At 41.8% G+C, this 26372-nt stretch overlaps 1 protein-coding gene across 1 annotated transcript; it reads right to left on the bottom strand.

The window, feature by feature from the left end:
• On the bottom strand, positions 1-26372 carry sec11a (SEC11 homolog A, signal peptidase complex subunit). Its single transcript, XM_072282324.1, has 6 exons — positions 26184-26372; positions 13496-13605; positions 10064-10213; positions 8304-8423; positions 3741-3798; positions 1-3651 (listed from the first exon to the last, which is right to left on the bottom strand). The coding sequence occupies exons 1-6, from the start codon at positions 26232-26234 to the stop codon at positions 3601-3603; spliced, it is 540 nt and encodes a 179-aa protein (XP_072138425.1). The 5' UTR covers positions 26235-26372; the 3' UTR covers positions 1-3600.

Raw genomic sequence — 26372 nt, forward strand, 5'->3', positions numbered from 1 at the left:
TTCAGGGCAGAGCAGAGGAGAAATTTATTCAGGTACAGATGACAAATCTTTGGTATACTATAATCTACAGGGTCAGTCACTGATAATGTTCTGTAAAACCAAAGACGTAGGAGCACAATTAGGGCTTTTGGCCCATCGAGTCCACTTTGCCATTCCATCATGGCTGATTTATTAATCCTCTTAACCCCATTCTCCTGCTTTCTCCCTGTAACCTTTGCCACCCTGATTAATCAGGAACCTATCAAACTCCATCTTAAATATACCCAACGACTTGGAATGCACTGCTGTCTGTGGCAATGAATTCCACAGATTCACCACACTCTCTGGCAAAAGATATTTTTCCCACCTCTGTTCTAAATGGATGTGCCTCAATTCTGAGGCTGTGCTCTCTAGTCATAGACTCCACCACTATAGGAAATATCCTCTCCACATCCACTCTACCTAAGCCATTCAATATATTCCAATGAAATTCCCTCTTCAATTTTCTAAACTCCAGCAAGTACAGGTCCACAGCCATCAAACGCTCCTCATAGATGAAAATTTTCATTTCTGGGATCATTCTTGTGAACTCCTCTGGACCCTCTCCAATGCCAGCACAGCTTTAGAGAAGGGGTCCAAAATTGCTCAAATACCCCAAGTGCAGGATAAAGTCTTTATAATGCCTTATAAATTCTCACCATTCCACCCTTGCTTCTAGTCTATTCTAGTCCTCTTGAAATGAATAATCACATTGCATTTGCCTGCCTTACCACCAATGCAACCTCTGAGTTAACCTTCAGGGAATCCTGAACAGGGACTGCCAAGCCCCTCTGCACCTCTGATTTCTGAGTTGCCTCCCCATTTGGAAAACAGCCCATGCCTTTATTCCTTCTGCCAAAGTGCATTACCATGCACTTCCCTGCACTATACTCCATCTGCCACTTTTTTGCCCATTCCCCCAGTCTGTCCAAGCCCTTTTGCAGACACCCTGCTTCCTCAACACTACCTGCCCCACCACCTCTCTTTGTATCTTCTGCAAACCTGGCCACAAAGCCTTTATCAAAATCACTAACATATGTATAATGTGATGAAAAGAAGTGGTCGCAACATCAACCCCTGTGGCACACCACTAGTCACTGGCAGCCAACCAGAAAAGGCCCTCTTTACTCCCACTCTGACAAGCTGTTGCACACGAGAGAGCCCACGGAATTACAGGAAAGCTACCAGCATGGATAGAAGATTGGCTGACTGGGAGGAGGTAAACCTTCTGGAAATCTAAATAAACAACATTCACTAACTCCTTTTCTATCCTGCCTGTTATTTCCTCAAAGAATTCCAACAAACTTGGCACGCAAGATTTCTACTTCAGAAAATCATGTTGATGTTGACCTATTTTATCATGCGACTCCAAGTACTCCAAAATGTCATCCTTAATAATAGACTCCAACATCTTTCCAGCCGCTGAAGTCAGGCTAACTGGCCTAGAATTTCCTCTCTCCTGTCTTTCTACCTCCCTTCTTAAAGAGTGGATTGACATTTGCAACATTCCATTCCTCAGGAACCATTCCAGAATCTGATTCTTGAAAGATTACTAATGTGTCAAAAATCTCTTCAATTACCTCTTTCAGAACACTGGTATCTGGTCCAGGTGACTTATCGACCTTCAGACTTTTCAGCTTCCCAAGCACCTTCTCCTTAATAATAGCAATGACACTCACTTCTGCCCCTGACACTCTTGCATTTCTGGCATTCTGCCAGTATCTTCCTCAGCAAAGACTGATGAAAATATTTATTACGTTCATCTGCCATTTCTTTGCCCCATCAATACCTGTCCAGCGTCATTTTCCAGCGCTCCAATATCCACTCTCACCCCTCTGCCTACCTGCCTGTCCATACAATGTGCATCCTTGGATGTCAAGCTCCCAACTACGATCTTCCTTCAGCCACAATTTAGAGATGCCCACAACATCATAACTGCCAATTTTGAACTGAGCTACAAGATCATCTACCTTATTCTGTATACTGTGTGTATTTGAATACAAAACCTTCTGTCCTGTATTCATCACCCTTTTTGATTTTGGCCCTGTGACATTTCAACTCATCCCACTGACTGCAATTTTTCCTTATCTGCCTGTCCTTCCTCTCAGTCGCAGCACACACTGCACTTAGTTGTATACAAACTGCTCCATTCTCTGCTCTATCACTCCGGTTCTCCCCCCCCCCCCCCGCCAAATTAGTTTAGACCCTCCCCAACAGCTCAGCAAACCAACATGCAAGAACATTGGTATCCTTTGGGTTCAAGCATAATCTATCCTTTTTGTATAGGTCAAATTTTCCCCACAAAAGATCTCAATGATCCAGAAATCTGAAACCCTGAACCCCTGCACCAATTCCTCAGTCATACATTCATCTGCAAAATCATCTTATTCTTTCCTTCACTGGCCCATGGCACAGTCAGCAATCCAGAGATTACCACCCTGGAGGTCCTGCTTTTCAGCTTTCTGCCTAACTCCCTACACGCTCTCTTCAAGACCCCCTCCCTTTTCTACACAAATCATTGTATATGTATGACTTTCAGGTGTTCACTCTCCCCTTTAGAGTGCCATGGACCTGATCCGAGACACCCCTGACCCTGGCACCTGGGAGAATGTCATATCACCTGGGTGTCTCTTACATGTCCACAGAAGGAACTCCCTATCACTACTGCACTCATCTCCACCCCTCTTCCCTTCTGTGCCACAGAACCAGACTCAGTGCCATAGACCTGGTCGCTGTAGCTTCCCCCTTGTCCTTCCTATCCAGAGCGATATACCTATTGAGAGGTTTGGCCACAAGAGTACTCTGCACTGGCTGCCTATTCCCTTTCCCTCCCCTGAAAGTCACACAGAAGAGATGGAGCTTGAAAATGGTGCTGGGATTATTAGATCAGGTATGAACTCGATGAATCCTTTGTGGAGTTACAAGATCTACCTCCTGTCAATGATACAGGAGGTATGTAATCAGTTGGTGTTTCTGGGGTGTGAACTGGGATTCACTGGTCAGTACATCAGGAGAACAAACTGCCAGCAGGCCAGTGCCAGCGAACCCACTTACAGGAACAACTGCCCTCTGGCCGGCTTCCGAGTCAGTCACCAGATCATAAACCTGACACTGAGGAGAGGTGGTGTGCTGACGTCTGTAGGCAAAGAGCTGACACACAACACTGCAGAATGGAACACTTTTAATCTGTACCGGAACAGCAGTGGCGCCAGGCCATACAAGGTCCAAGCTGGGAGATACAACTTAGTATTGGCGTCATCAGATTTCAAACCACTCACCCCAACCATACCTTCCTCCCACCACCCCCCTACACTTTCCCCTCCCTGTCACATTCACCAATATCACTTTGCAATAGAAATTTGAGATGCAGAATCCAAAAGCTTTTGCGTGGAAGATGGCATCTTTCTGTCCATCACTTAAGTTTCTACTGTACAGACCTTCATTAAAAACACTGAATCAACATCTGTCAGGAAGCAGAAGCCCCTGGGAATAGCTGCAGGAGTGCACGACGGCTGGTCATCTGGAACTTTGGCCTTGGGTGCGAAACTCCACTCCTATCCTCAGGTCAAGTCCACCCATTCTTTACTCTCGATGGACCAGCACAAACAAACCCAGCAGAACGAGCACTGCATACTGTGGAACAAATCAATTCATTCTTAAATACAGAAAGCAGAGAAAGCCGTAAAACACTGGCATCAGGAACATGATGAGATTCAGGTTACCTTAAATTTTGGGTAGTCGTTCATGAGAATGGTCACAATGCCTATATAAGGAACAAACCTGGAAAATCAAGATCAGATGTGTTAAGGGCATAAACAATTCTGTAATATGAAAGTTAAAAATAGCCAATTATAATAATTTAATTATTAATTTAATTATTATAACCACTGAACAGATGCACCCTTTCAAAATTCACTGATCTAAATATGAAACCTGACTCTTCAGTGGTTAGACTGATTATAATGATAAGATCCTGTCATCTCATCCTTATTTTTCAGACAATTCACTCAAACTTGGCTGATCTCACCGAGTTTGAGTAGGTTGAGGGGAGGGGGTGGGTTTGGGTGGAGAAAAATAGTAATTTCCTGGTAAGTGAATTAGCTTAGGTTACAACAGAACATATTTTAACACCATCTAGTGACTGTCGGATGAAGGAACTAAATCCTACTGGAACATTTTTCATTACTCTGGCCCACATATATCTTTCAAAACAAAAACAAAATCAATAACTCTACTTCAGCTCAGAATACTGCACCTCAAAATGTGCTTCCTGTTGTGGTTTCAACATGTTGGAATTTATTTAGATACAACATGGTAACAGGTCTCGTGCCCGTGCCGCCCAATGACGGCCATGTGACTACTTAAATTAACACACATAAAAGTTGCTGGTGAACAGAGCAGGCCAGGCAGCATCTCTAGGAAGAGGTATAGTCGATGTTTCAGGCTGAGACCCTTCGTCAGGACTAACTGAAAGAAGAGTTAGTAAGAGATTTGAAAGTTGGAGGGGGAGGGGGAGATCTGAAATGATAGGAGGAGACAGGAGGGGGAGGGATGGAGCCAAGAGCTGGACAGGTGATTGGCAAAGGGGATACAAGAGGATCATGGGACAGGAGGCCTAGGGAGAAAGAAGGGGGGGGGGAAGCCCAGAGGATGGGCAAGGAGTATAGTGAGAGGGACAGAGGGAGAAAAAGGAGAGAGAGAGAAAAAGAATGTGTGTATATAAATAAATAACGGATGGGGTACGAGGGGGAGATGGGGCATTAGCGGAAGTTTGAGAAGTCAATGTTCATGCCATCAGGTTGGAGCTGTCCAGCTCTTGGCTCTATCCCTCCCCCTCCTGTCTTCTCCTATCATTTCAGATCTCCCCTCCCCCTCTCAAATCTCTTACTAGCTCTTCTTTCAGTTAGTCCTGACGAAGGGTCTCGGCCCGAAACGTCTACTGTACCTCTTCCTAGAGATGCTGCCTGGCCTGCTGCGTTCACCAGCAACTTTTGTGTGTGTTGCTTGAAATTCCAGCATCTGCAGATTTCCTCGTGTTTGCGTGACTACCTAAACTACTAGCTCATGCATCTGTAATGTGGAAGAAAACCCAAACACCTGCAGGAAACTTACACAGTCACGGGAAAAGTGCACAGGGATTGAACCCTGTTGCTGGCCCTGTAATAGTTACACCAACTGCCGTGCTATCATGCCATCATTTACATAAGGCCATTAGGAGCCAGAATCCCATCAAGTCTGTTCCACCATCGTGGCTGGTTCATTATCCCTCTCAACCCCATCTCCCTGACACCACGATCAATAAAGAATCTCTCAACCTCTGCCTTAAATACACCCAATGACATGGCCTCCACAGCCATCTGTGGCAATGAATTCCACAGATTCACCAGCCTACCTCTGGCTAAAGAAATTCCTCCTCATCTTTGTTTTAGAGACATCATCTAATCTGAGGCTGTGCCTTCAGGTACTAGACTCTCCCATTATTAGACCCTCTCAACATCCACTCTCTCTAGGCCTTTCAATATTTGATAGGCTTCAATGAGACCCCCCCCCCCCCCCAGCAATTCTTCTAAACTCCAGCAAGTACAAGCCATCAGGAACTCTGCTATTTATTATGTACATGTGCAACTGATGATTGTCAATATGCAGTTTTATCCTGGTTTCCAGGGTACAAGTTTGCACTAATATGCCCTTCAGCAGGGGAGGGGAAGGAGAGGTACCAGCTTACTCTACAGGTTGGGGGTCAAAGTGACAACACCTGCAGCAAACGTCAGAATACCAGCTTTACTTAGTTTATAAAATGGAATTGGGGACTTTAACTGCTCTGTTTTCATAATAGTTATGCTCAACATTATTTTTGGTCTGATTACAATTCTCAACACCTGGATTTATAGGTCCTTTAACATAACATTATCCACAAAGAGCTTCATTCCATTTTCATACAATTCCTTTAAACATAATTGAGCATTCCCAAATGGATTTTGGATTGAAGTTGCTGAGTCTGAGCCAGACTTAAGAATACATGCTATAATTTTCAGTAATGGTACAAGAGTAATATACGGGATTCATTTCAATTATTACATTTATATTAGCAAGAATTCATCAGCTCAGTATAATAAAATGCTGCACAAGTGCAAGGCAGACTGAAGTAATGACTTAAGACCAACTTCTGAGTTCACAGATGACCAAGGATTAAACATTCTGAAAACTGATAAGCAAATTTTCATTTCCCCACAGTCCTGAGGACTTAAGTACTCTGTAAAAATGTATTTACAAATTGAAAAATGATTAGCCCCAGTTCAGAGATACTTTGCTAAATTTCAATTTGCACAAATCTGCATGATGCCTCAAAAAGGATAATTACACAGCTTTTTTCCCACTGACGTGATTCAGATGGCTATTAGTAATCCATAGTTTTAGTAATGGGTAGCTGTCAGGCTTAAAATGCCATTTTACAATAATTTTCTACATTCCCTGAGGTCCAGCAAATATTATATTAATATATATGTATCTAAGACAATTTGAAAACTAAATGTTATGTTCTAGGATTTTAATTTAAATGAAACAGAACTCTATTTTGTACTGAACAGGATGATCTCTACATTTATTATAGCACAATTTGTAAATTGTTACCGTTCCAAATCAAGCTAGCTAAGACATCAAATTATTTTAAAAGAAATTCACTAGAACTGGATTTTAGAGCATTGAGCATTAACATCAGGAAGAGATACTCCAGAACGGGCTATATAGCCTACCAAGCTACCACTGAGACTTCCAAGTGGACCCACATGCCAATGCAAATACATATTGAATTAGATAGTACTACACTGACTTGTAAAATCGAGCTTGAAACATCAAGCAATCATCCCCCCCATTCCCCCCCTACTCGTGTATAGAAACCAAAAGTTGGTAGATATTTGTAGTGGAGCTGGATGCTGGCTTCCAGTACTATGGATACAAGTCTTGAGTAAACTGGGACAAGCCACTAGTGCAAAAACTGTGCATTTTGATGTACATATGGTAAATAAATGAATTGGAAAGAGCAGTGAATCTTCAAACTATAAGCACTCAGCCATGACCAAAAATAAATTACCAGTCATCACCACTGTCACTACCACTTGCCTAACAGTATTAGTTATAAACCTTTTGCTTGACATACAATTATGACAGGGCGCAGCTAGTAACAGCGTGAAATTATATCTGGCATTTGTACGATGCAGGCTGGACAGCGGTTAATGTCACACATTTCAAAGATTTATCTAGTACTATGTACCACTAAAAGAAAACATTTCACACTTCATATATGTTAATGCAACTATTCCAGGAATGCTGCGGTCACAGCAAAGTTGTGAGCTGCTCAAAATTTATAATCCATCAACGGACTTTGGGGGAAAAAAATAGAATGACTCTGAACAAACACGGCAAAAGAACATCTTTCCAAATAACACCATTCTTTGCTTCTGAATGTGGCAATTTAGGTAGATTATAGTGAGTAGCTGTAAAACTTGGTGCTGCTGTAGTCTGTAAATGCAGGACCCCCGTGAAAATGGCTACATTATCCTGCCACCATAATTCTGGATTACCCATTGAAAGGCCCACGATTTGAATGTCAAGTTAAGGATTTAATTATAGCAAACTAATCTACAAAAATAGTAAATCTCAGAGGTCTTTTAAGTAGACAAAAGATGGGGAGGGTTGTAGGACAAGGAATGTGTAACTTCACCAATCTGCCACCATTAGAACATGGATACAGATTGTGAGGGGGACATTAAGAGACAAAATTACACTAGAACCACCTCCTGTGCTAGACTAAACTCAATTACATGTTTCTTTATTGAGCTTGCTTTGTGAAAAACCATGCACTCAGTATAGCAACCATGTGAGCTTTCAAGAGAGAATTTAGATTTAGGCCTCTGTTCAGCTCCACTTCTCTAACTGGTCTTTAGTGCATGTGGCCTCTCTGCCACATTGGTAGGTTTGGTGCTTGGTTCAGCCATCAGCTTCTTTTCCTTTTCTTGTTCCCAGAGCATTTTTGGATTCCTTTTATGTTTGTTGCTCATCTATTCTCAAGCCCTCTCTCTTTGCCTCACTTACTTTTTACTTCTGAAGCCTGTAATCTGACTGGCACTTTACTTGTTTTAACAGCCTGGCACTTTCCATTGTTTTTTTCTGTTCTATTATACTGTTTTTTCAGTCATTACAGGAGCTATTTCCTAAAGTTTGGGAAGCATCTTCTAGCTGAAGCACAGTATTCAGTATGTAGGTGCGAAACAAGATGTCCAACTCACCCACGAGCTCTTCCCACAACATCTTTTTTCTCTAGCCAATGTTGTCCCTGCCTGTACAGGCCTCTGTCATCAACACTGTTGTTGTCACCTTTTGTCAGGAACTTGATGTCACCGTTTTCTCTAGAGGGAAGGGAACATTCCTTTAGCATTTGGTTCACAATAAGTAGAAGCTTAGAGAGTGTACTTTATAAAAGGGTAATTTCAAATTTGACAACCTATGTCAATGGCTTTTATTTACACAGCACCCTTAATTATGCAAAGCATCAACAGTAGGGTCTAACAAATATTTTAGGAGGAACCAAGAGGGTTTGGGGCAGCAAAGCTTCGACCCAAGGTGACACAGTCAAAAGATGGACATTTATGAAGGACAGACATCTCACAAAATTGCAGGGTTGAAAATTATGGGTTGATAAGTAGCTAAAATGCAAACATAGGGCATTGCTGTTTTCTGTTTTTGCAGACGTGAAAAATCTGAACGAATTTGTCCAAAATCAGCACTTCAGGTACAGAGAGACAACAAAGTTTCACATGACTACAGACACTTTAGCTAGAGGTTTGAATGGAATACATCAGCAAATGGCCCTTTTCAAGAAGCAACAGATAAGAAAACTCCTGTGTGTGCAAGCTGAGCTGCAATCTTTAAGTGCAATCCCAATCAAATTCCATGATGTATCCCAGGAAACACCTCAATATACTAGCCCTCAGTTTCCCAAACACACATACACAGCCCTCTCTATGAAAGCAAGAGCACATGTAATAGATGCAAGAATATTGATTGTTCTTTGACCTTAAAAATGTGTAATTTATATATAATTGTTATTATGGGTGTTGACTGTACCTACATGCTTGTGATACTGCTGCGATTTCATTGTACCTGTACCTCACTGTAATTATGCACACGACAATAATCTCAATTTAACTACCTCTCTGCTCATTCGAATTCAGAACAGTTATAATTGCAACAGTTTTCTATGAACAACATTCTTGTTCATTGTTTATAATTAAATTTAGAGACATTTGGTAAGTCACTAAAGAGTCTTGTAAATTTCGACTGATGTATGGTGGAGAGCATTCTGACTGGCTGATTCGCAGTCTGGTGTGGAGGCTCCGATGCACAGGACCAAATGAAGCTACAGAGGGCTGTAGATGCAGGCAGCTCCGCCATGGGCACAACCCTCACTGCCACTGAGGAAGGTTCATAAAGAGGCGAAGCCCCCAGAAGGCAGCACCTATCATTAAAGACCCTCACAATCCGGCACACGTTCTCTTTGCTTTAGGGAGGAGAAACAGAAGCCTGAAGACTCACACTCAGAATGTTTTAAGAACAGCCTTTTCTCCTCTGCCATTTGAGTTCTGAACATTACTTTGCTATTCAGCTTTTACACTATTTATTTATCTTTGTAACCTATAGTAATTTCTATGCACCACTGCCACAAAACAAATATCACAACTTCTGTTAGTAATAATAAACTTGGTTGTGATTCTAGAGCTGGGAAAGGGAAAGAAAAACAAGTTGCTTATAAGCAGAGTAAAGCCAAAAATGAGGAGGATCTTTATTGTCCGCACTTCCCACAATTCTCTTGGTTCTTGGGAAAAGGTGGGAGATTGAAGAAAGGAGCAAAGCATTTCAAATCAGAGTTTGCACATTACCCAGTAGAAAGAAAATGGGATTTCCATCTCCCCACAAGGGAGATCACTTTACAGAAAAGGGTTACTGACATTTTAAACAATCTCTGGTTTCCTGGCTTTGGGCCACTTACTTCTCATGAATTTTCAGTACTCTGTGTACTATTGGAATTTCTCGTCCTTCAATTCTGAAGACAACAATTTCACCAACTCTAATGGGATCCTCAACTCGATTTGTCAGGAATAGAAGATCCCCTCGATGGAATGCAGGTTCCATACTCCCACTGAAATAAATCGGAAGAAGATCAAAGTAACCCCAACTCTTTCAGAAAGGAAAGTGATATTTCAGAGTATTGGCATAAAAATCAATCCAAGCATTCCATCTCAACTTTCATTAGTTTAAAAGAGAGGTACATTTCCAACCATGCCATGAGGCCTCTGGCATCTTACCCACACAGTGAGCTGACTATTCAGCAATGCTCTTTATCATAGTCAACCACAATACCACCAGATGTTTATTCATGTCTGGTAAACATCACTAAATTACAGAGGCCATGATCTTTGGTTCATACCAAATTTAATTGCAAAGTTTTACATTAAAATTTTGGGATAAAAATTCTACATCTTAGTTAATTTAGATAGCAATTTATTCAAATTTGTTATGTTAATTTTGAGAAGGAAATTATTTTCAATGTAACCATTTTATTTGCTAAATCAAAATGCAATTAATAATTACCACATTATTCTCCAGTCAGGCAATACCTGTAGATGGAAACAGTTAAGATTATAGGTTGTTGACCTGTTTTTTCAAGTGACTTGGAATATCAAGGTAATCCTCTCTCCACAGACACTGCCTGACCTATAAATTACTTCCACCATCTTCAGTTTTCATTCCAGATTTGTAATATCCACTTCAAAGTTGCTGGTGAACGCAACAGGCCAGGCAGCATCTCTAGGAAGAGGTACAGTCGACGTTTCGGGCCGAGACCCTTCGTCAGGACTAACTGAAGGAACAGCTAGTAAGAGATTTGAAAGTGGGAGGGGGAGGGGGAGATCCAAAATGATAGGAGAAGACAGGAGGGGGAGGGATGGAGCCAAGAGCTGGACAGGTGATTGGCAAAAGGGATATGAGAGGATCATGGGACAGGAGGCCCAGGGAGAAGGAAAAGGGGGAGGGGGAAAAAAACCCAGAGGATGGGCAAGGGGTATAGTCAGAGAGACAGAGGGAGAAAAAGGAGAGAGAGAGAGAGAGAAAGACTGTGTGTATATAAATAAATAACGGATGGGGTACGAGGGGGAGGTGGGGCATTAGTGGAAATTAGAGAAGTCAATGTTCATGCCATCAGGTTGGAGGCTACCCAGACGGAATATCCAAGAGGAACAACACCTTATATTCCGTCTGGGTAGCCTCCAACCTGATGGCATGAACATTGACTTCTCTAATTTCCACTAATGTCCCGTCTCCCCCTCGTACCCCATCCATTATTTATATACACACATTCTTTCTCTCTCTCTCTCTCTCTGTCTCGTCTTTTTCTATATAGCTCTACTAGACTATACTAGCTCTTCCTTCAGTTAGTCCTGACGAAGGGTCTCGGCCCAAAATGTCGACTGTACCTCTTCCTAGAGACGCTGCCTGGCCTGCTGCGTTCACCAGCAACTTTGATGTGTGTTGCTTGAATTTCCGGCATCTGCAGAATTCCTCGTGTTTACAATTGTAATATCCACAATTGTCTTCACTCAAAGATTGATAATGCAAACTCCTTTAATGCTTAAGATCCAAGTATATGCACTCAACAGAGATGAAGATTGCATCAGAAACTGCTGTACACTAAACTTTAGGGACATTCTCACAGATAGCTAAATTCTTCAAATTGAACTGCATTCTATAACAAAGAATGCTGCACAAGCTGGCTATCGGGTGGGGTATAATCTTATTGTAAATATTCACCCATATTCTATAAAGTGGAAAAAAATCATTGTACCTTTATAATTAAAATAACTGTTCAATATTTTTGTTAATTATCAACATGACAGATTAAATCATGTACATATTATTTACAATGTTTTTATACAACAGAAAATATCTAAGGGGTTCAACAGTGACTAAAATTTGTACAAATTTGTTCTGTACATATGCAATACAAAGAAAATGAGGTATTTCAGATGAAGGGAAAGTGCTTGCATTTATACAGTACCATAATCACATTCTCAGCACGTAGCAAACATTTTTCTTTAAACTTTGGACAGACAGTAGATAGTTTACAAAACGCAGCATTCATAAAGAGTCAATAGATACTATACCATTCAATATTACACAGAAATGCCCAGGATTAGCAGCTTGTTCAGAGTGGAAATTGCAACTTACAATTTCTGATGCCAGGGTGCTAACCCCTACATTAAATCCGCCTACAAGAGGGAATATTCCTGCCACATCTACTTTGTTACTCTCTAAATGACAAGTATTTCTACTTCCATTTCTTCTAGCACGTCAGAAGTTCATTATAAATGGCTGGACACTCAAAAAAATTATATACTGTATCGATATTTATGAAAACTTTTGAAAAGTAGTAAGTGACCATTGCATTCCATAGCATTGAGTTATGTAACTTGATACAAATGATCACAGAATGCAAGAAGAACCCATTTAAAATGTGAATATATTTACAAGATGTTGTCTGATCTGATTTAGAGGGTAAATAAAAGGAAGCTATTCCCATCACATTAGTCAGCAGTTCAAAAATGGACTGGGGGACAGGGACATATTTATGTTCTTTTTTGGGAAAGGTACATTTCTGATGTGAAGAAAGCACAATTTTTTTTGACTAAAAGCTATTATGAAACATGGCCACGGGTGGTCAGTAAAGTTCACGAGATTTATTCCTGGGATAGAAGGTTTAATCCTATGAAAGCAGGTGGAGACTATGCTGATATTTTCTAGGATTAAGGAATAGGAGATCTGACTTTATTGTTAAGGGGATTCACAGGGTAGACATGCCATTGGCTATCATAGCCATTATCAGGCAGGCTCTGAAAAGAATCAGATTTTGAGGACAGTGATGAAAAGAAATTTAATCAGCCAGAAGACACTGGGTCTTTGAAATTCTCCAGCTAATGGAGCCATGGCAGATCAGTCACAGAGTATGTTCAATAGATTTTAAGGGATATGGGGTTAGTGCAGGAAAATAGCACGAAGACACATGATCTTATTTAACGATGGAAAGAGATGCCAAATGGCCAACTACAGCTCGTTTCCCCTTATAATGATTTCAGTCCTTAAACTAAACAATTTCATAGATCCCCAATGCACAGTTCAAAGCAAATCAATCATGTCTGACTCTGAATCCACACATTTTATACCACAAATAATACAATACTGCAATATATTCAATATGCAAAGTAGAATTTCCAAGTGATTTTGATATCTTGATGGAACCCACTTTCTAACATGAATGAACCAAAGATGATGAGGGAGGAGTGGAGAAGGAAAAGAGAGCACTCCTTTATCAAACACAACTATCTGAAGAAACTATGAAAATTAGTATATGAACAGGACGATAACTCACCTGAGTACAACTACAATTGGACTTTCACTCCCTGTGAGGACCATCAGTCCTTTCCATATCATCAGTGCAGATGATACAATCATACCAAAATTCAACACTTGATAATACAGCTGAAACAACAAAAGATTAAACACAGGTAAGATTTCAGTGAATATGCATGCAACACCAACAGTTTTACCTTTCTATATAACAGTATGATCATGAAGAAAAAACAATGCACTTTATCTATACTGGTCTCACATCTGGTCAATATCATTAAGTCACCTCCAGTACTTGTGGAAAGATTCATTCCAACAACAGACCACTGCAGGTACAAGTTAATAGGGAGTTACTATCACATACTACTAGCACAAAGAACCAAATACCCAAAACTGAAAAATAATTAAAACAGTTGTGTGCTCCAAGTTAAGTCTGAGTGTCATAAACCAAGAGGTTCTTCAGATGCTGGAAATCTTGAGCAATACACATAAAATGCTGGAGGATTTCAGCAAATCAGGCAGCATCTATAGAGGAATAAACAATGGATGCTCGGGCTGAAACTCTCCATCAGGACTCATGAAAGATTATGGCATTACGCGTGTTGCTTTTTTGAGTGGCAACCTGCAATACAAACTTCATTTCTTAAAACTAAACATCCACCTGGAAGCGAGAACTTAAAACGGCCCTAGGACACACAACTACAGTATACAATTGCTCCTGTCTTCTAACCTTTCCCAAACTTTCAGCCAGTAGGTACAGGACAGCAGCTGCAACATAAATTCATTCACCTTCTGAGAAGTGTCAGATGATATTCAGAATACTGAACAAATGGAACCAGTTGCTTTCAAGACCTGGCCATTGACTGGGCTTCTACCCACACAGCCAACCAGAGGGTAGCTGGAACTTGTGGTCAGAGAGCAAACACGAGCGCTCCTTCACAACCAAACTGAAGCTTTTTTTAAAAAATATGCAAACCACTGTCTGCATTAGAATGTGCAAGCAATACCCTCTAGAGCTTAGAATCCCCATCAGATACAGGAATCAAGATAAAGGAGAAAAGGTCAGAGAAAAAAGTAGAATGAATATCTTCAAGGAGCTGAAGAAAGCTTTCCTGTTGTTGAATTTAATTTTAAGTAGAAGCGGTTTTAAGCAAATAAGCTTAACTAGGCCATTAAAAACTACTGAGAATTATGCACTTGAGCCTAAACATTATCTGTAAGATTAACAGGGGAATTTTGCACATGTTTGAAAGGGGTCCATTCTTTGTGCAACTTCCCAAAATGTTTAACTGGATCATATACTGTGGTTTTTTGGTTATGCAATGATGTGATTGATATTATTAAAGACAAAGATGAAAAGGCAGGCAGCATCTATGGAAATGAATAAACAGTTGATCAGACATCCCACTCTGCAAGAACTCATTTCATAGAGGTAGCACCATCAACTTGAGGGAGACTTCCGGGAGAGGTGGGATGTCTGCAATAGGGTAGCTCCTTAGCAGCTAGCCAGCTAGTTTAAATAACGTTAGCTATGCTAATGAATGAATGACACCTGTTAAACTCACCTCAACATGACTTTTACAGTCTTAACCCACCATGGGCAATAGAAAAGTCACTGTTGCAAACAGTGCAGTGAGCACCACTGTCATTATTTTGAGCCCTATTTGGCAGGGGTACACTTTAGTGTAGTCTGGGGTGACGTACGTTTTATATTTTTTTTTGGAACACTCTGCTACTCTGACTTTTTTTGGAACTCTCTCGCTCTCTCTCTCGTCCATGGTTCCTCTCACTTGCGCTCGCTCCCTCTCGCGGTCGCTCTCACTCGCGCTTGCCTTCTTGCTCTTGCGCTCGCTCTTTCTCGCGCATTCTCTCATGCTTGCTCTCAAAAAAAAAATCAATTTTCGGGACATTGTATATAATTTGCGGGCATCAAGGAGCCACTATTAATATGCGGGAGACTCCCGGAAGTTCCGGGAGAGGTGGGATGTCTGGTTGATATTTCGGGCTGAGATCCTTCATCAGACCCTAAAGCAGCTATTCTTTCACTTATAATGAGGTTTGAAGGATTCCAGCCCTGCCTGGCCTAGCCTGGTCTCCATATTACTGAGGTCACAAAATAAACTTGGCTCAAAATCTCTGAAGTGGCCTAGCAAGTTGTGTAAATCAATACAAAAGCTCACTATCTTCTATGTAGTATGGCATAGACATTACCCATCTTAAACCAGAAATAATAAGAAAAATGGACACATAACATGAAGAATATTGTGAGGAAGGTGTCAAATTAATTAAGAGTCATTTTTGATTTCTCCATTGTATAGGTGCACTAGTGTGTTACGCAAAGTGGTGACTGCAGGATAAAATGGTGTCACATTGGAAAGTGGTGATAGCACATCCTTGAGATTACACACTGGTGGAGAATATTTTTCTTCTTGCATACCTGCTGTCTCAGTCTCTGAGTTACATGTTTAGAACGACAGCTGCGAGAGATAAGATGGTACAGGCTTGTATCACTTGGAGATGGAAAAGTAAAGGGGTAAAACTTGTGTAGATTTGTGAAAGGTATAAAAAAGGGCATGTTTTCAGTGCAGATTTTTACCTTTCTTTAGTTTGGGTTGCATCTGGAACTAAGAGATAGAGAGAAGGCTACCAACTTAGTACTGTATGCCTGTCGGACCCGAGGTACTCTCCAGCATTACGTACAGCAGTTCGTTAATTGGTTGGAAAGTATTATTATTTTGTTTCCTTCTGTACCTTAAGAATCCTTTCTTTATTTTATTTTCCACATAACTCTAATAGTTTCTAAAACCTTTAACATGTGCATAGTCCCTCCTTTGTGGATACCTTTTGCTAATGATTCAGAAAAGAACAAGGTTTTAAAAATTTTTTAAACACTTCTGTTAGAATTGTCAAATACATGTATCAGTCATTTCCCACTGGCTCCACATGTGGCCCAGACAGTCTGAACTACTGTAGTAGATATGCAAAATCCCTCAACTGTCAGCCTACCTGAGGCCAAGGTATACTCAGTTCAATTTGCTCTGATTTTACTACCTCACTGTCACCCACTCCATGAAGTATTTGGCCAATGGGTTTTGAAAGCAACCGCCTCACAGTGCAATCCTGACCTCCGCTGCTATGTCTGGATTCTGCAATTGTGAAATAATCCAAATTTCCTCCTGTATCCCAAAGTGACATGGGTTAGTAGGTTAAACAGATATACTAAACTGCCCCAGTATGTAAGTGACTAATGGAATCTGGAGAGAATTGATGACAATGTGAGGAGAATATAATGGGACTAGGATCGGATTAGGGTATTTAGGTACCTGACTGACGGGCCTACGGACATGATTCCAGGCTGCATAAACTTATGACATTCAAGCAACAACACTAACTCAGGCCAAAGAAATTTTTACCTACAAATTGAGAGTAACCAGAAGGGTTTGCTTTTGAAAAAGTAGAGGAGGGTGTGAGGGAAAAATGGTGAAGAATCTGTTAGTTTGTGTTGTCATCAAGGTTTGCATACATGGAAGAATCAAATGCACATCAGAATTCAATTAAGCAACTTTGATGACTGGAAGCAAAACCATCTAATTTCATAAGAACATAATACCGGAAAGAGATTATAACATCAACAAGTTACAAATCTGGTTTTTCTTGGTGTTCAAAAAACAAGTTGCACTTCATCAATGATAACAAATCACTGAAAAGAAAGATTAAAGATTGGCTTTATTTGTCACATACACTGAATGTGTCATTTTGCAACAAATCAAATCAACAAGGATTGTGATGGGCAAGTGCTACTACTCTTCTGGCACCATCACTGCATGCCCACAACTCACTAAAACATGCCTTTAGACTGAGGGAAGAAACTAGACCTCCTGGAAGAAACCCATGTGGTCATGGGAGAACGTATAAACTCCTTCCAGACAGCAGCGGGAATCAAACCCCAACAGATTTTACAACGTCGTTAAATGTTGTACTAACTGCTATGCTACTTCTCTACAGCAAGAATGAGAGATCATTCTGACCACGAACGCTCACACTGTTTTATAGTAAGCATAATTCAGGAATCAAAGGAGATCTTGTAGAGGACAATTAGCTGGGAAAAGATTTTCCTGGAAGATCAGGAAGTAACTGGGGAACTCCTGATTATTCAAGATGACATTCAAGGGAACATTGTCTCAAGATTCAGGGGAGAAGATTTAGGACAGAGATGAGGATAAACTGTTTTTCCCAGAGCGTGGTGAATCTGTGGAATTATCTGCTCAGGGAAGCAGTTGAGGCTTCTTCACTAAGTTTATTTAAGATACATTTAGATAGGTTTTTACATAGTAGGGGAATTAAAGGTTATGGGGAAAAGGCAGGGAGATGGAGCTGAGTTTACGGACAGATCAGCCATGATCTTACTGAATGGCGGGGCAGGCTCGATAGGCCGGATGGCCTACACTGCTCTTATTTCTTATGTTCCCACATCATTGATGAGGATACAATGAGAGATAAGCAAATAGTGGAGAATTTGCAAGTACAATTAAGCAGGAAAGAGATCAGATTGAGGAAAGTTGTGCATTGGTGTGCTGCTAAGAGGAAATGACAGAATATACAAATACAGGAATTTACAACAGAATTATTGGCTACCTGTCTTTATTTGTTTGACACGGCTCAGAGCACAACTTTCACTTGTGTCCTTCTGGTGTAGTCAATGTAGGGCGAGGCTTTTCAGTTAGTTAACATGCAACATTAAAAATTTTGAAAGCAACTTAAATTACAAATGAAACCTTTCCTCTAAGGGAACTGACATCTCCCATTCACTTTAATACTTTGCCGGCAATAGATTTAATCAATTGGCCATGAGCAGATTTTCCAACATGACAGCTATGAAGCTTATGGTAGAGAGCTCTCTCTTTAGTCTCCAAGAGCTAGGGGATGAGGCTACCACTGCTGACTTCAAGCAACAGCAGCACTGGAAACAAGGACTTCCACTGGAATACCTGGAGACGTCAAAGATTAGCACTGGCATCTAGGCAGAAGATCTGCCCCAAAGAATGCAACAACCAGACTAACTCATGTTTGAAAGATAGCAAATTTCTTATGCCCGATGCCAGCCCCCTAGGCCTGAGTCAACGTCGTAGTAGTGGTAGTAGTAGTAGTACTAATAAATTTCTTAAGTCTCTTTACCTTCCTACAATATAGTGTCTGGGACGAGTCAGGGATTGGGTTACATAGTTTTGTATTAAATAATGAAGCAGATTTGGTCAAAAGCTGAATGGTGCATGAATATTTACTCAATAAGAATATGTGTCATTGAATTTGAAAGGAGGAAATGCCAAGCAGCTTAAGGTAAACCAGGTAAATGACTGATGAATAAAATATCAGTGGAGGTGTGGACAGTGCTGGAAAAAAGTTTACTGTTGTACAGGAATTGTTTACACCTGCCCCCCACCCCCCGAAGAAAGTCTTGTAGTTACCAACAAAAAAGCTGCAGAATATTAGAGATGAGAGCATTAAACTGCTGCTACAAAATAAAACTAATGGTGTAGATCCTGTCCAAAGCAAATGGCAACAGAAGAGCCATGAAAGAGAATAAAAAGGCAGGAATGATAGACGATGCCAATATTGAAATGAACACAGGGAAATTATTAACAGGCTGCAAGACCACTACAGCAGGATTAATAGCAGAGACCAGGGATGGCATCCCAAGAAATGTAGTGCAGGGAGTGATATTACTGGAAGAACAGGGTTGAAAGTAATGACATTCTCAGGCCATATAAATTCTATCTTAAAACAAAGTGGGTGAAAACGGTCAAATATTCTAATTGTAATTTTCCAAAATTCTCCTGAACTAAGGTTCTTTTGACTGAAAAAATGCATGTCATGTTGCTGTTTAAAAATAGGAACCATACTCTGATGATTTGCCAGAAAGTTATTGGACTCCATAATTATGGCAACAGGAATTGAAAAATTTTAGTTCATTTGTTAAACCAGCCTGGATTTGTATAGTAAGGTCCTATCATAAGAACTTGATAGAAAGTTTGGAAATGATTAAATTATCGGACAATAAAATATCTAACATTATTATTATTATAAGCTATCTGGATTCCAAAAGTATTTGGTAAACTCTCAAAAAATTTTGGGGTGGGGGTAAAAAAAAAAGTCTTTTTTTAACCTGGCTAGAAAGTTGGTTGAATGAAAAAGGTCCAAACTTTAAAAATCCTTCGAATTACCATAGAATTTAGATCATTAAGGGATCATTCAAACTACTTTTTATCTATATTAATGACTTGGATGAAGGGACTGACTGCATTGCTGCTAACTGAGCGGACAATACCAAGAATGGTAGGCTAGCAGGTTGCACAAAGTACACGAAGTGCTTGCGAAGGAGTACTGATGGGTAACATGAGGGAGCAAGAATTCTGAAGACAGAATGCAATGTGGGAAAATGTGAAGTTATGCAATCTAGAAAGGAGGAGGAAAAAGCAAAGTAGTATTTGACCAAGACAACAAAATGTTGCAACAGAGAGGGTTCTGGAGTCCTGGTACATCCAAGTCTAAAGAGTTAGATACAGCAAGTGGAGGGTAGAATTTTTGGTGCAATGTTACAGGGCCCTGGTGAAACCACATCAGTCCTTGTCTCCATATTTAATAGACATTACACTTTCATAGCAGGAGTGCTAATAAGGTTCACTGGGTTGATTTGCAGCATTAAGAGCTTGGCACAAAAAAGACCGAACAAATCATAGGAATAAAGAAATTTCTTAGTGAAATAAAAACCTCTCAGCAGGATTGAGAAGATGGATATTTCCCCTTGTGGATATCTAGAATAAGGGGCACAATTTAGTGAGCTCCCATTTCAAACAGATGTGGAGAAATACATTCCCCAAGGAATTCTTTTGATTTCTTTTCCCCAAAGAGCTATGGAGAAAGAGTCCTTAAATATATTTTAAGCATTTAAACTAGAAGAGTTGAGGAGTTCTGAGAGAGTTACACGGAAATACTGGGGGGGGGGGCAACTTGGTCTTACTGAATCAGAAACATGGGAAAATCTGCAGATGCTGGAAATCCAAGCAACACACACAAAATGCTGGAGAAGTTCAGTAGGCCAAACTTATGTTGGCCAGCTGAGTTCCTCCAACATTTTGTGTGTGTTACTGAATCAGGTTTAATATCACTGGCATATGTCGTGAAATTTGTTGTTTTGTGGCAGCCGTATATTACAATACATAATAAAAACTATAAATTACAATGAATTAAATTTATGCAAAGAGAGAGAAAGATGAGAAACTGCTGCATTCTGGTTTTCACCAAAACGTGGCTTAACAACATGCCCGACTTGGTATTTCAACTCGATGACATGACGCTGTTCGGCTAGACAGAATCCCTGTCAAGGAAATCCAAAGGAAGTAGAACCTGTGTGTACATGAATAAAGACTGGTGCACAAACTCATCTGTAGTTAGCAGTCACTGATCCGAGGAAGTCGAGCATCTTACAATTAAATGCTGCTCAGGGAGTTTACAAACATCTGGGCAGACTTCAATCATGTTAACCTGCAGGATATTTTACCCAAATTCCACCAACACATCACCATGGCCACTAGGGGAACAGACTGGACCATGTTTATACAAACTGACATGGTACTTACAAAGCCACCCCATGCCCTTATCTGGCCCCAATGACCACATCTCCATAATGCCAACCCCAGCACACCGACCACTACTGAAAATGGAGAAACCAGTCAAGCGCACGACCACTGTGTGGCCTAACGAGGCAATCTCTGTGCTCCTGGACTGCTTTAAATGGACTCGCTGGCAGATGTTCAAGGAGGTCAGCACAAACTACACAGGCACAGACCTCAAGGAATATGCCTCATCATCAGTCATTGGCTATAGAAGTGTGTACCTTAATGGTTATTTTATGGCCGAACCAGAAGCTCAGGCTGAAAGCTTAGGTGCACTCCCTACTAAAAGCATGGGATGTTGTTATCAAGTCCAGTGACAGAACAACTCTCAGAGCAGCCAGGAGAACATGCAGGTAGACTGGAGGGATCAGGTTGGTACTGGACCCCAAGTTTGTGGAGTCCCTCCGAGATGGATTCTTAGAACAGCTTGTACAGCCTACCAGAGAGAATGCAATTCTAGATTTAGTGTTGTGCAATGAACCGGATTTGATCAGGGACCTCAAGGTAAAGGAGCCATTAGGAGGTAGTGACCATAATATGATAAGTTTTAATCTACAATTTGAGAGGGAGAAGGGAAACTCGGAAGTGTCAAATATTACAGTTGAACATAGGGAACTATGGTGCTATGAGGGAGGAGCTGGCCAAAGTTCAATGGAACAATACCCTAGCAGGGATGACAGTGGAACAGCAATGGCAAGTGTTTCTGGGAATAATGCAGAAGGTGCAGGATCAGTTCGTTCCAAACAGGAAGAAAGATCCTAAGGGGAGTAAGGGGAGGCTGTGGCTGACAAGGGAAGTAATGAACAGCATAAAAATAAAAGAGAAGAAGTATAACATAGCAAAGACGAGTGGGAAGCCAGAGGACTGGGAAACTTTTAAAGAGCAACAGAAGGTAACTAAAAAGGCAATACGCAGAGAAAAAATGAGGTACGAAGGTAAACTAGCCAAGAATATAAAGGAGGATAGTAAAAGCTTCTTTAGGTATGTGAAAAGGAAAAAAATAGTTAAGACCAAAATTGGGCCCCTGAAGACAGAAGCGGGTGAATTTATTATGGGGAACAAGGAAATGGCAGACGAGATGAACAGGTACTTTGGATCTGTCTTCACTAGGGAAGGCACAAACAATCTCCCAGATGTAATAGTGGCCAAAAGACCTAGGGTAATGGATGAATTGAAGGAAATTTATATTAGGCAGGAAATGGTGTTGGATAGGCTGTTGGATCTGAAGGCTGATAAGTCCCCGGGACCTGATGGTCTGCATCCCAGGGTACTTAAGGAGGTGGCTTTAGAAATCGTGGACACATTGGTAATCATTTTCCAATGTTCTATAGATTCAGGATCAGTTCCTGTGGATTGGAGGGTGGCTAATGTTGTCCCTCTCTTCAAGAAGGGAGGAAGAGAGAAAACGGAATTACAGACCGGTTAGCCTGACGTCGGTGGTGGGAAAGATGCTGGAGTCAATTATAAAAGATGAAATACGACACATCTGGATAGTAGTAACAGGATTGGTCCGAGTCAGCATGGATTTATGAAGGGGAAATCGTGCTTGACTAATCTTCTGGAAATTTTTGAGGATGTAACTATGAAAATGGACAAGGGAGAGCCAGTGGATGTAGTGTACCTGGACTTTCAGAAAGCCTTTGATAAAGTCCCACATAGGAGATTAGTGGGCAAAATTAGGGCACATGGTATTGGAGGCAGAGTACTGACATGGATTGAAAATTGGCTGGCTGACAGAAAACGAAGAGTAGCGATTAACTGTCCCTTTCGGAATGGCAGGCAGTGACCAGTGGGGTACCGCAGGGTTCAGTGCTGGGACCGCAGCTGTTTACAATATATATTAATGATTTAGATGAGGGAATTAAAAGTAACATTAGCAAATTTGCCGATGACACAAAGCTGGGAGGCAGTGTGAAATGTGAGGAGGATGTTATGAGAATGCAGGGTGACTTGGACAGGCTGGGTGAGTGGGCAGATGCAGTTTACTGTGGATAAATGTGAGGTTATCCACTTTGGTAGTAAGAATGGGAAGGCAGATTATTATCTAAATGGAGTCAAGTTAGGAGAAGGGGAAGCAAAACGAGATCTAGGTGTTCTTGTACATTAGTCACTGAAAGCAAGCATGCAAGTACAGCAGGCAGTGAAAAAAGCTAATGGCATGCTGGCCTTCATAACAAGGGGAATTGAGTATAAGAGCAAAGAGGTCCTTCTGCAGCCGTACAGGGCCCTGGTGAGACCACACCTGGAGTACTGTGTGCAGTTTTGGTCTCCAAATTTGAGGAAGGACATTCTTGCTATTGAGGGAGTACAGCGTAGGTTCACAAGGTTAATTCCCGGGGTGGCGGGACTGTCATATGTTGAAAGATTGGAGCGACCGGACTCTGGAATTTAGAAGGCTGAGAGGGGATCTTATTGAAACATATAAGATTATTAAGGGATTGGACACGCTGCAGACAGGAAGCATGTTTCCGCTGATGGGTGAGTCCAGAACCAGAGGCCACAGTTTAAGAATTAGGGGTAGGCTATTTAGAATGGAGTTGAGGAAAAACTTTTTCACCCAGAGAGTGGTGGATATATGGAATGCTCTGCCCCAGAAGGCTGTGGAGGCAGAGTCTCTGGAGGCTTTCAAAAAGGAGATGAATAGCGCTCTTAAAGATGGTGGAATCAAAGGTTATGGGGATAAGGCAGGAACTGGACACTGATAGTGGATGATCAGCCATGATCACAGTGAATGGCGGTGCTGGCTCGAAGGGCCGAGTGGCTTGCTCCTGCACCTATTGTCTATTGAGAAATCTCATCTTAGATATCAAGAGGGAAAATACTGCCCAAACACAAACAATACAGAAAGACCTGTCTGATGACAACTCCCCTGTATGTTGCTGGGCATCAAGAGCGTTCCTGACTATGTAACAGAAACAATGTCGACCATACCATTGACACCTCCCTCCCTGATGTTCTAAACAACTTTTCTGTATACTTCAAGGCAGTGCAATATAGTGTCAGTAACAAAAGCTACCCCCACCCTCCCAGGTGAACAGCCACTGCCTAACAGCAGCAGACAGGAGAAGGACTCTGCAGACAGTCAACCCCCATAAAGCAACTGGGGGATTAACAACATCCCACACTGAGTATTCGGGGAGTGTGCATATCAACTCACTGACATCTTCATGGACATCTTAAACACTTCACTCTTCCAGGCTGCTGCCGCCAATGCTTTAAATCAGCCATCATCGCGGTACCAAAGAGCTCTATAGCTGCCGAACTAAACAACTACCATCTGGAAGCACTAAGCACTGATGCCAATTATCATGAAGTGCTTTGAACGACTGGTAATGGCACATATCAAAATCTCCATTCCTGCCACATTGGACTCTCACCAATAGAAGCACACTACAACAGATGTCATAGCATCTATCATGCACCTGGCCCTGACACACCTAGAAAACAAGGACACATGTCAGAATGCTGTTCCTAGATTTCAGTTCAGCTTTGAACAATATTGTCCCACAGACCTTGGTGAACAAACTCCTACTCTTTGGTCTGAATACACCATTGTGCAACGGGGTGTTGGACTTCCTAAGCATCGGACCCAATAGTCAGGATGCACAACTACTCCTCCCAACCCATTATCCTCAAACCGGGTGCCCCCTCCTCCCCCGAGGGCTGTGTGCTGAGTCCATTGCTATACAGGTTGCTCAGACATGCCGGCATGGGCAAATACCCCAGCAATCACATTGTTGTGTCATCAGTGAGCTTGACACTGATGAATCAGCTTACACAGAGGATGTGAAAGAGCTCGAGGCCAGGTGACAGGCAAATAACCTCTTCCTTAAAGTCAACAAGATAAAGGAGATGGTTATCGGCTTCAAGAGAACCTGCATCACTCACACTTCATTTTACATTGCCAGCACAGCAGTGGGAACTTCAAGCAGTTTCAAACTCCAGGGAGCGCCCATCACACACAAACTCTCGTTGTCCCAGAACACATTATACCCAATCAGGAAAGCTCACCAATGTCTCTGCTTTCTGAGGAGGCTGAAGAGAGCTGGACTTTGCACATCCATACTCACATCATTCTACAGATGCGCATTAGAGCATCCTGACAAGCTGCATTGCTGCTTGGTGTAGAAACTGCACTGGAGCTCACAGGCAATGGGCAGCAAAAACTGCCCAAAACATCACTGCTACCAGACTACCCATCAAGAAAAGGGCCAGTAACATCATGAAGGATCCCACGCAATCTGCTCACTCCAATCAGAGAGGAGGCTACTTAGCATCCACGCTAGAACTACCAGGCTCAGGAACAGTTACTTTTCCCAAGCAGAAAGGCTGATCAACATCTCCACCTCTATATTATTTCTCGAGTCATCTTATTACAGCCTAGCATTTTGTGTATTTATATTTTATGTATTTACATTTGTTTATTATTATTGTGTTCTTTATATTTTTTGTGCTGCATCGGATCTGGAGTAACAAGTATTTCATTTCCCTTACGCTGTGTACAGGAATTGACATTAACCAATCCTGAAATGTTTGAAGACAAAGTGAGTGGAACAGCAGTCCGCTCCTATTAATGACGTGTCCTAAACCATGGATCAGAAAACTGCGCGGAACAAGCAAAGATATGGATTAAGGTCACCACGCAGCTTTCATTCTCAAGTACAGCTGAACGCCCGCCCATTTTGTACATATGTTAAGGTACCAAACGTAGCGAGAAGGCTTTCCACATGGAGACACCCAGTCCACATTGCCGGGCTGTGCAAACACCGGATCACAGCGCGCCCTCCCCACGGGGCATCCGAAAGAAGCTCACAAGAGAATCACCAAACCTGGGTGGGGGCAAAACAGGCGAGAGTGTGTGTGTGTGGGGGGGGTGATAGGTAGGCAGTACGGGCGGAATCCGACGCCCGGGGAGAGGTGGGGGGAAAGGGCTGAGGTCCCACGGGGGGCATCGATGCCCCGGGGAGAGGGAACCGATACACTCGGGTGGTGGGGGTTGTTCCTGAAGGAGAGGGTGGACCCGTTGCCCTCACCGACCTGCCGCTTATTCATACGCCGCACATCGTTCAGAAAATCCAGCGACAGCATGATGCCGAGTGCTCCGTGTCCCTCTCGGGTGTCTGTCTCTCTCTCTCTCCCGCCGGCCAATCGGACCTGAAGGCAACTCGGCCCAGCGCCACACCGGAAGTCGCCCCGCTTCAAACACAACTTTATTCGCAGCCGCCA

Source organism: Mobula birostris, chromosome 18, assembly GCF_030028105.1.
Source record: "Mobula birostris isolate sMobBir1 chromosome 18, sMobBir1.hap1, whole genome shotgun sequence".
Classification (NCBI taxonomy): Eukaryota; Metazoa; Chordata; class Chondrichthyes; order Myliobatiformes; family Myliobatidae; genus Mobula; species Mobula birostris.